This window comes from Carassius gibelio, chromosome B14 (assembly GCF_023724105.1).
Source record: "Carassius gibelio isolate Cgi1373 ecotype wild population from Czech Republic chromosome B14, carGib1.2-hapl.c, whole genome shotgun sequence".
NCBI classification, from domain to species: domain Eukaryota; kingdom Metazoa; phylum Chordata; class Actinopteri; order Cypriniformes; family Cyprinidae; genus Carassius; species Carassius gibelio.
This window is the reverse complement of record NC_068409.1, coordinates 17,088,702-17,100,342: the sequence shown is the minus strand read 5'-3', so window position 1 is coordinate 17,100,342 and position 11,641 is coordinate 17,088,702. Positions and strand designations below refer to the sequence as shown.

Sequence of the window (11,641 nt, the reverse complement as noted above, 5' to 3'; positions counted from 1 at the left end):
TTATATGAATAAACAAATTGCAATTTTTCGATGTTACTCAAATATGATTTCATTCTACATCAATAGTATTTACATACTTTTCTACACAAAGGCTACATCACACAGGAAAGCTGAGAAAAAATATATTTACTAAATTACAGTCCTGTTATAGTTTACTATATATAGTCTTAACCCAACACTTCAATTGAGACCATAGATGTTAGCTTTCCTCTAAACTACAGTGACAAGTCAGCAATGTTTGATTTCAAAATAATAATAATGATAAAGTTTGTTTGCTGAATTTGTTTTTATTTTACATTTTCATTTGGGATTTTCTCTTTCTTTTGTGAAACCAAAGCCAGCCGGACTAATTTACACAGACATAAATTATATAAATAGTTCTGTGACACACATTTTCTCATCTTTTGCACACAATATCAAGTTGCCCACAATTAAGGCAACTTATTTTCTGGACATCAAGAAGAGAGAGGTTGCCCACGAGACAACCGTCAACAATTCCCAGGTTTTAAAATACAATGTAAAAGTGTTCTGATAAGACAATAGAACTACACTTTTTTTGATATATTCTGTCCAGAACTAGAAGTTTTAAAACTCTGTCATTCATATTTAAGGAATAGAAGTGAGAGACAAGACCACCAACTGAAATAACCCAACTTAAAATAACAACCGCTCATTAAAGAAAGATATAATTTAAGCCAATTAAATACCCCCATATTTATATAACTATTATACAGAAGAGAAAAAAAATGTGTCTAAGAAAACACCAAAATGATTCAATTGCATATCTGATTTAAATATTCTAAGCATTATTAATGTTATTGCCGCAAATTATCCAAATCATGTGGTCATTAATCATCTTCATTATAAGGATGGCCAGGTCAGTGTTTAACAAAGCAATGCATCACAACAACAACAAAAAAAAAATCCCAAAAAGCTGAACGAATCTTATCGACAGGTGCATTTGGTAGCAATCATCTCCTCGTACTCCTTGTAAGCGATGGAGCCGTCGTTCTCAATGGTCAAAACACTTAACGGATTATATTCTGAAGGCACACATGAAGGTCTAGGCACAGAGGAGTCCAGCTTCTCGTAAATGAGGTTCTGAACCATCGTGTGCACCGGAGACCCGTAAATATATCCCATAGCCCTCGGACAAGACCCCTTACAGTACCTCGGGTTATATTTGTGAGGCGCTATGATCCAATAATCCAGTTTGAGCTGATTGAAGCTCACTTTGAAATCGTGCAAGTCACAGTCATCCGTGGAAAAGTCATACATTGGGACGAGTTCAGGCGTGTTGGTTTCCGGCGAGTTGGTGGTTTTTAACGTGCCTCGTCTCTTTCGTGAAACTGAATCCCACCATGTAGACTTTCCATCCCATTGGTTCGACGTCAGGTCTACCATCCGGCCTCCTGAGGCTCTTCTCTGGTACGCAACCTCGCTGGTGTCATTGAGGTACAGAAGAAGAGACGGAGATCTGTGAGTTAACTCCACCGGGCTCTTGTCAACCCGGCCTCCGGGACTAGGAATCATGTCTGCAACGCATGTCAGGTTTATGAGCAGATGGATGTCTTTCTTATGGGCTTGGATGAGAGGATGGAGGAAGGAGGTCACGTCGAGCTCCACCCAGCGGCGGCGGACTCTTCTGTCAGTGTGGACGCGGAAGCTGAGAAGAGGGACCGACTGCTGCGTGCCGAAGTGAGGAGAACACATCTGATCCTTCGAGGGCTTCTGCTCTTTCACGTCGAGATAGCAGAGCGATGTGAAGGGGGCGACGTGGTTGTGGTCGAAAGAGTAAAGCAGGACCGACTTCAGCAGCTGCTCCTGAGACCTCACTCGAGTCAGACTGTAGGAGATGTCCTGCATGAAGAACTCTGCCGAGATAACACATAGCTGATTGAGGAACACATACTATACAGTGTGTTTATAATGCTTGAGATTGTTCGACTGCAGTTTGTTTGGAATGAAATTCCGTCATTGTGCGTCAACTCAACCGGGGGCCGGTTCCATAAAACAGGTTTAGCAAATAAGCCAGGCTTAATTCAGTTAGACTGACTTATTCTGAACAATTTAGCCTGTGTCTGACCAGCTGGCAGCTGCCAAGTCCTACTTTACCAATACAAATAAGACCAATCTATATATTTTCATAACTGAATTTTAAAAAGTTATGCAAATAAAAATAATAATCGACAATTAGTCAAACTAAACCGAGCTTATGTGGTAAACTTGTTTTATGAAACAGCCCCCTGTAATGACGTCAAACATTTACTACTTCGGATGAAATAAATACATAAATGAAAGAGTCATGGATGTATATTCACTGTTTTGTAGAGAAGAGTCAAAATGACCATTTTCACCGGAGATTTGGAGGATGGGAAAAATGACATTAGAAAGATAACGGCACCATTATTTTAATTTAACACAAGAGATCCGTAGGTCTAAAGGTAAAATCTGTTGATGTTCGCAATCTTGTACGCCACAGGTGATCAATCAAAAATGGGGAAAGACACTTTCTATTCATTCTCCGAAGTTACATGCCTGTAACTCAAGAAATAATAAAGAGATATCAATAGCATTTTAAATTATGGTTTTCTTTTGTAATCTTCATTTTTCAGACATTGTATCGTTCGATATAATGCAACAAAGATTGGTAAAGTCAACAGATTTTACTAATAGACCACTGATCTCGCCGTATAAAAAAAAATATAATGATGCTGCCATCTTTCAGAAGTAATCATACCCCCCTGTAATCTCAACTGAATACATGTTGTTGATCCAAACCCACAAGACTTTCACTCATTCTCAATAAATGAACGACTGTTATGGCTCTAAAGGAACCGATAACTGGTATGTAAAGCTCTCCGGTTGAGATCACAGTAATCAGAAGGAAGTATACCTCGGTTCTGCTCGAGACACTCCTCTCGAGGCGTGATCAGTCGGGCAGTGTTGTACAGGTGAGAAGCCTCGGGACTCCTGTCCGGTTTGGATGATAGTTTATAGAGTCTCTTCATGTAGCGCACATATCTCGAGTCCGGTTTGGCTCGTGGTGTGAAATCTCCCCATGGGTTCTGCTCTGATAGAGCCTTCAGCAAAGGGCTCAGGATATTACCATGGTGCATGGACAAGTCGGGTTCAAAAGACTCGTTTTCCAAGTTGTAGCATGAAGTAAACGACAGGCCGATAATCGCGAGAACCGTAAAGAAACAACGCGCGCAATGTTTAAAAATCGGCGTCGCCATAATAATAAGACTCCAGTCACCGGCCAAACCGCGCTTCCTTCCCTTACCTGACAGACAGGTGTGCGCAATCAGACCCACTCGGGGTTTTTTGGCAGAAATGCCAGAGCAGGTATCCTAAAAATGTTAATATAGGTGTTAGGATTTCACCGATTTTGATTTTACACGCCTCAAACAACGCAACACTTCTTTTAGAACCGGGTCTGTGTAATTAAATGTGAAGATATGTTTTGGAAATGTATCTCCAAAAGAGTGAAAATGGTTAATAAAAGAAAGATGGCTAATGACTTTAAGAGAGTTTGGGGTCTGCGTCAGTTGGACAACTAAAGATTTATAATAAAACATATTTATAGTAGCTATTTTCTCTTTACTGTTGTGCAAAACATTTATTTTAGGGTACACTCTTAGAAGAAAAGGTGCTATATAGAACCTTAAAAGGTTCTATCAGGCGCTATGTATTTGGAACCCCTAAAATGTTCTATACAGAACCCCTTTTAATTGGAAACTTTTAGGGGTTCATTCATGATTATTTATTTTGTCCTTTCCCGATTAAATATTTCATATAGGCTAATTGACAAACATCAAGACCCTAAAATGTAAAAATGGAATTCACGTAGAAAGTCACCCATGAATACTGAAAAAAAAGCTCACCCAAAGTGCATAGAACTAGTAATTTAATTATATTAACAAATTTAATAACTATTACTGAAAGAATGCTACTGTAATTTCAGATATTCAAAGCTTTAAATGCACAAATCAACATTAAAACACCAACCATTTAAAAAATCTCATAAATAATGAAAATAGAGTTTCACCTACATCTATATATTACAAAATAAGTCCATTATAAAATTACATTAACCTATCACTAATAAATAACGCAAATATACAGATTCATCTAAATTCCCATCAGGGTTAGAACAACATGAAGGACCTCAAAACTACAAATCCATATTAATATAACTCACAATGGAAAATACAGAAATAGAAGTACTTCAAATCTACAAATTTACATTTATCACTCATAAAGAATTGTAATTACAGATTCAAATTCAGATCAGCATTTCAAACGCCTCAGATTTACACATTTACATTAGCAATATTCACGAAATATCAAACTATTATGATAATTGATTATACATTTTGAGCACTGGGACAGACAGTTTTATTTTCTGGCTTCTGGAGACTTTAAACAGGTATTGCTCAACAAAATTCATCATGTGAGTGATGTGCTTGGGGTATTCCACACTGAATATGAAATAAGTAACAAAGAGGCACTCCATTGCCTCCATCACATCCATTTCTGCGCTCACAATGTTGACACCCTCCATATTGATGCTGGCTCTTTTTGCATGGAGGGGGTTTGAAGCTTCATGAAAAACTATAGTCGGAGTTGGCTTTACTGATTCCTGCAAGTTGGAAAAACATAAATTATTTGTGAAATATGTAACTTAGAATCTTGCATACTTTCTTCCAAACAATTAGGGATGTGACTGACCATGTTTTACCACAGTGGAAAGGGCCACTTCACTGGCTAGGTTGCACACGCAACTCACAAACAATCATGACCACAGAAACTTCAAGATCAATGCAATATTCATTAATAAAATAGCTTGGATAGCATACTGAAAAAATAAAAAGCAACAGTGTATCTGTTTTTGATTTAACTAAACTTGCAGCTTCATTATTGAAGAGACACTACACAAACATTATTCACACATGCAGTTTCTCACTTTCTCAGTGTTGTTAATTTAAATAAAAATGCTATTCCTTCAAGCTACATCATTTCTGTATCTGATTTAAAGCATGCAGAATGCTAGATCTAAAGGCTGGTTGCTAAAAAAAAAAATGCATCAGTGATTTATTGCCTCCACGTCTTTCATTTAAAATGTGCAAATGTTTTTGTGAGAAACTGAGCAGCCCTCTCTCCATTTCAACATCTCTGTATTTCTCCTGATATTACAAAACAACTGTCAATAAGAGTAAAACATTCTTCATTAGAACATTATTCTACAATTTAATTTTGTTATCACATTCACAGAGCTACATGCAATCAAGTGATCGTGGCTGTCAATTCTTTAAAATGATGGCATCTCAAATATCTGCTCATCACAATGAACGTCAGAGCATGTGGGTCATTCTTGAACATTTACAACTGATTTCATTGAGTTTGTTCAAGGTGTATAAATCTCTGTTTGCCATTTGTTGATCATATAGGAATTTACTTTAATAATGTATTTAATAATTTACTTAGAACATAAATCTTATGACCGTGTATTTTATATTCAAACAGGATTGTAGTAAATGTCCCACCACATTTGTTAATAAAACTTTTAACACAGAATCAGTTGAAGTCTTTATTCAGCAAAAGCAATCTATCTATCTTTGAAATGAGAATATACAAATTAATGTATTGTTTGATTTAGCCATTTGTTATTAAACTACAAAACATTTTAAATTGTTATAAGTTTGTAGAAAGTAACCAAAACATTTTTAAAGTACTGCAAGGTTGTGGATTTCACAACTTGACCAATACACATTTGAGTCAAAATTATTTTCAAGTGCACCACAATGCAGTATATGATTAAATACAAAAATAAAGTTTATAAAGACATTTTTACATTTTTTTTAACTATATTGTGCATTTTATCTACTAAATGTATAATTTTGGGGCCAAATAAATACAGAGATTAAGAATGTTTATATTCCAGTTAATGTGTGCAGGAAAAAAAAAAAAACATTCAGCTTTTGCTTTATTAAAAACATTTTTTGAATGATTGAGTAAATGATTGAGAATGACACAGAATAATCATACATTTTATTATGGCAAAACAGATACATTTTTGCAAAGTTATTAAATGACACATTTTAAGGACTCTTATTAATGTCAAATACTAATATTATAAAACTGCTTCATTGTAGGCTCATTTGGAGCATAGCCTACCTCAGGTAAATCATTAGGACAATCACTTTGACACAATCTATAAATTATTTTGCATATTAACAATAGTAATAAAAACAACAATAAACTAAGCATAAATGTCATTCTACGCTAAAACATACCTTTTGAAAATTGTTTAGCCTATGTTTCAGTTTCAACCACTAAAATTTTCAGAGTCGCTTTAACGCAAAACAGGAAACTCATGAATATTCATGAGTCAATCGCGAATCATTTGAATCAGTTCGAGAGTTCGGAGCGGGTTCGCGAATCATTTGAGTCAGTTTGGGAGTTCGGAGTGTGAGTCATTTTAATCAGTTCGTGAGTTCGTAGCGGGTTCGCGAATCATTTGAATCAGTTCGAGAGTTCGGAGCGGGTTCGCGAATCATTTGAATCAGTTCGAGAGTTCGGAGCGGGTTCGCGAATCATTTGAGTCAGCTTGGGAGTTGGGAGCGGGAATTATTTTAATTAGTTCGGGAGTTCGGAGTGTGATTCATTTGAGTCAGTTCGGGAGCTCATAGCGGAATAGCGAATCGTTTGGGGATCGCGAATCATTTGAGTCAGTTTGGGGATCGCGAATCATCTGATTCAGTTTGGGGGTTAGGGGCTCAATTCGCGAATAATTTGAATCAGTTTGGGTTTCGCGAATCATAGCTGTATATGGATAGGCATTTTTGACTAATTTAGTAGCTAGTTCTAATTAGGTTTTCCACGGGTGTTTAGGTGTGATATGTGAAATCGTATTTTTTGTTTTGATGATGTGCCTTTTAACAGTATCAAGTATATTTAAAAACTAAACAAATCGTGCCTAAAAAGTGCATGCATCTAGGCTAATGTAAAGTTACATGATGAAGTCATACTAGTGCACGTGTGCATTTTGAGTGCGTTCTTGCACTGCATTTTTCGGTGTATTCAAATGCATTTATGAATGCATGTCAATGATCACAAGATTCGAGATATGGGGGTTAGAAAATGTATACATTTATATTAATCAGTATCACACGAAGAGTGCCATTTCAGTTTTTCTCCCAAAATCAGCATGATTAAAATGTGAAATTAAGTCACTACAAACAATAACTTAATTACAAATACAAAATGTTGCAGAATAATGTAATATATGAATTAATAATAGCCTAAAGAACCTTTGTGCCAAAAGGGTCCTCTTGTCATTATAGAACATTTTTTAGCATAAAAGGTTCTTTGGAGTTGAGTAAAGATCCCTATGGTTCTATATAGAATTCCAATGAACCCTTTTTTCTAAGAGTGTGTTGTCATAACGTTCATCTTGGAGATTGAAAAGGTATCTTTTTTGAGACCCCAGGAGCCCAAGTTCAACAATAAACCAGAACAATAAAACCCCAGAAGAGGTGACAGTTTGTGGCCCAAATTAAATTTAACTACCCCACCCAATTAAAGAGCTGGGACTTTAAATAAAAGTAGCCTTATCTTTTATTTGCAAGTTCTTTTAGTTTGGTGGGAGCAACACAACAGATATACCCAAAAAACAGTTCAATGTAAAAATATTATGATCTCTAATTACGATAAAATAGAAAAAGTACATAAGCTCTCTCAAGTCTCTCAAGCTTAAAAGCTGCACAGGATAAAACACTCCAAAGTCCACTGGAAGTCCTTGGTGTCTGCAGTCCATCATCAATTCCTTAACACAAGTCCGTCTCTCGCCAAGCAGTGGCGTCTACACACTGGCCACCTGTCAATCACTCGCCCACACCAACACGACACTCGCACAAACAAACAAAAGGAAACCGCAAGTATCTCCACAGTAGATAATAAACTTAACAAAGAGCGTCACTCACCAATAAACTGGGAGCAGACGAATCTAAATAAAGTGCGCATCAAATAAAAACACCACATCAAGAGGAAAAAAAGAGAAAAACAATAAGTGCCAAATACACACATGGAAAACACAGCACCCAACACAAATAAAATACAATCTCTCCATATGACAAATTCAAAGGAGGAATCTTTATATTACCAAACTACAAGGAGAGGAAGAGTAGAAGTCATGATCTGATTAACCACAATCTGATGCGATCCGAACCCCTCAGAGAAAACCAGTGTTGAGCTGCTGCAAGAGCTTTTGAAGCACAGCAGCTGTGGTCAAAGAGTTCTCGCGAATCGTTTAAGTCAGCGTCGGAGTTCGGAGCATTAATCATTTGAATCAGTTTGGGAGTTCAAAGCGGGTTCGCGAATCATTTGAGTCAGTTTGCGAGTTCGGAGTATGAATCATTTGAGTCAATTTGGCAGTTCGGAGCGTGAATCATTTGAGTCAGTTCGTGAGTTCGGAGCGTGAATCATTTTAATCAGTTCGGGAGTTCGGAGGGTGAATCATTTTAATCAGTTCGGGAGTTCGGAGCGGGTTCGCGAATCATTTGAGTCTGTTCGGGAGTTCAAAGCGGGTTCGCGAATCATTGGAGTCTGTTCGTGAGTTCGGAGCGTGAATCATTTTAATCAGTTCGGGAGTTCGGAGCGTGAATCATTTTAATCAGTTCGGGAGTTCGGAGCGGGATCGCGAATCATTTGAGAAACTAAACAAATCGCACCTAAAAAGTGCACGCTTCTAGGAGTTCGGAGCGGGATCGCGAATCATTTGAGTCAGTTTGGGGATCGCAAATCATTTGACTCAGTTCGGGAGTTCGTAGGGGGTTCGCAAATCATTTGAGTCAGTTTGTGGATCGCAAATCATTTGAATCATTTCGGGAGTTCGTAGCGGGTTCGCGAATAATTTAAATCAGTTCGGGAGTTCGTAGCAGGTTCGCGAATCATTTGAGTCAGTTTGCGAGTTCGGAGTATGAATCATTTGAGTCAATTTGGCAGTTCGGAGCGTGAATCATTTGAGTCAGTTCGTGAGTTCGGAGCGTGAATCATTTTAATCAGTTCGGGAGTTCGGAGGGTGAATCATTTTAATCAGTTCGGGAGTTCGGAGCGGGTTCGCGAATCATTTGAGTCTGTTCGGGAGTTCAAAGCGGGTTCGCGAATCATTGGAGTCTGTTCGTGAGTTCGGAGCGTGAATCATTTTAATCAGTTCGGGAGTTCGGAGCGTGAATCATTTTAATCAGTTCGGGAGTTCGGAGCGGGATCGCGAATCATTTGAGAAACTAAACAAATCGCACCTAAAAAGTGCACGCTTCTAGGAGTTCGGAGCGGGATCGCGAATCATTTGAGTCAGTTTGGGGATCGCAAATCATTTGACTCAGTTCGGGAGTTCGTAGGGGGTTCGCAAATCATTTGAGTCAGTTTGTGGATCGCAAATCATTTGAATCATTTCGGGAGTTCGTAGCGGGTTCGCGAATAATTTAAATCAGTTCGGGAGTTCGTAGCAGGTTCGCGAATCATTTGAGTCAGTTCGGGAGTTCGCAGCGGGTTCGTGAATCATTTGAGTCAGTTCGGGAGTTCGTAGCGAGTTCGCGAATCATTTGAGTCAGTTCGGGAGTTCAAAGCGGGTTCGCGAATCATTTGAGTCAGTTTGGGAGTTCAGAGCGGGATCAGGAATCAGGAAAGATTCGGCTCATAAATTTTCAAATTGGCCATAACCTTTAATTCGTTGCTGCCAACTGGGGTGGCAGCAGGGGTGGCAAGGCTTTCTTTTATGCCACCCCGGTAGATCCGCCCCTGATAATAGCTAATATATTTTTTGAGCAAAAACTTTTAATATGGATGCGATTACTTGACAGCACTTAATCTAATGTATGAGAACTGTTGAGAACATTAAGATTAAAACCAATCCAAAACCAAAGCCAAAAATAAGAAAATTCTTAGAAATATGTTTCCTCTTAAAATAAAAGAAAAGATCATAGTAAATAAAAACTAATTCAGAAAGGATCAGTTTGTACGAAGACTTTTTAGAGACTTAAGAGCAGTGGAGAAAATGAACAAAACATAAAGAGGGAGAAGAAATGTGCATGAGAGTGAGTTAATAGACACTACACAGATTGCACAATTTAATGAAATTTGCAGCATCTCTTCAAATTGCCAACTTTTATAGAAAATGGCTGTCAAACGGTTACCTTTATTAAACTGTTAAACTTCTTCAGGCTTGTTTAGTCTGACCCAATAAAAGCTAAAAGACATGATTGTTCTTGTTGTTATGCATTAGCTGGAAAAAAAGTGATTCAGATGATATTGTCAAAGCTTTAAGGATAAGAGCATCTCTGATATTGTTTTATGTAATCTCTGTTTTATATAATCTCTGTGTCATTATCTGTATAATAGTGATGTGTGGACTTAACTGGTTTGAAATGCTTTGTTATCATACTTTACTAGCCTTTTGGCGTATTGGAGCTTTGCTGCAGCCATCATCTTCTCATGGTACACACAGAAAATACACTGTTCTGGTCATGTGACAATGTGCACTCATTTAATTGAGACCTTTTATGTCTGATGTCCGTTATGCAGCAAATATGTTTCTAACTTTCTGCAGCGATTCTTAATTTTTATGCATGTGCATATATTCTATTGTAAACCAATTAAGTTGCAATGATATTAGCCTAATTGATCTATCATGTCTGTGAGGCATGTATCCGTTGAGTTTTGGTTTATTTTTGTGAAGCACTCCTTGTCAAGACCAGACGGCAAAAAGCACATCATGTTTGTTTTCTTTATTTTATAAAAGCACAACGTTTTGTTGATATTGTGAGTGAACAAAAATAAAAGCAGACTCTTTACAGTTACTCTTACCTTATGAGCAAAAATGACGGCGTATCCACTGAAAACATGCAAGTGATCACGCTGGAGTCTCCATGTCCTGAAGCGTCCCACACAAACTATTGGCACATTTACTAGTTTAACGTTTAAACATTGTTATATGCTTGAACTGTTTTAGTACATCTATATATTTTATTTTAGTGATGATTTGAGAAGGCTAAATTGATCAAACATACGATCAGCTTAGTGTCTGCCGCTGGCCGCTTGGTCATTACTTTAAAAAACAAAAACTCATATTTAACGAACAAAAGAATGATCCAAACGTTTTTCGAAATTAACTTAAAAAAACGAAACAAAATAAAATCACTTTCCATTACATACAAAACGTAACTATTTTTAATAGATGAAACCGTAGTACATAAGCTGTTTTGGGAGACGGGGTGGCCTCGGGTCGGTAATTCTGATAAAGCGGTCAGACACGGGCCGACCTTGGGACTAATTTTATTATTAATTTTTTTTAAGACCATTGTCTGTACAATAAACAAAATGAGCATAAAGTCAGAAGTGCTCAACGTACTTTGGCCACACTGAAGGCCTTTTTTATTTTCTTGGAGCTATGAATATATGTTTTAAGGTGTGTCTACAACTCAAATCAAAATGGTTTTAAAAAGTTTTTCAATAGTAGACGCCATTATTAAATCCCAGGGGTTTCTAAATTGTCTTTTTAAGGCTTTTTAATTAGATTGCATAAAAATGTTTTTTTCTCTTAAATTTTCCTTCCGAAAAAAAAAAGCCCTCTTTCAGG

At 37.3% G+C, this 11,641-nt stretch overlaps 2 protein-coding genes across 2 annotated transcripts in view; both read right to left on the bottom strand.

Moving 5' to 3' along the window:
- LOC127971522 (GDNF family receptor alpha-4-like) overlaps positions 1 to 11,641 on the bottom strand; it is a 236,256-nt gene that overhangs the window by 105,734 nt on the left and 118,881 nt on the right. The window lies entirely within an intron of this gene.
- On the bottom strand, positions 268 to 3,326 carry LOC127971523 (growth/differentiation factor 9-like). Its single transcript, XM_052574590.1, has 2 exons — positions 2,897 to 3,326; positions 268 to 1,874 (listed from the first exon to the last, which is right to left on the bottom strand). Exons 1-2 carry the CDS (start codon positions 3,237 to 3,239, stop codon positions 946 to 948), a joined length of 1,272 nt encoding a protein of 423 aa, XP_052430550.1. The 5' UTR covers positions 3,240 to 3,326; the 3' UTR covers positions 268 to 945.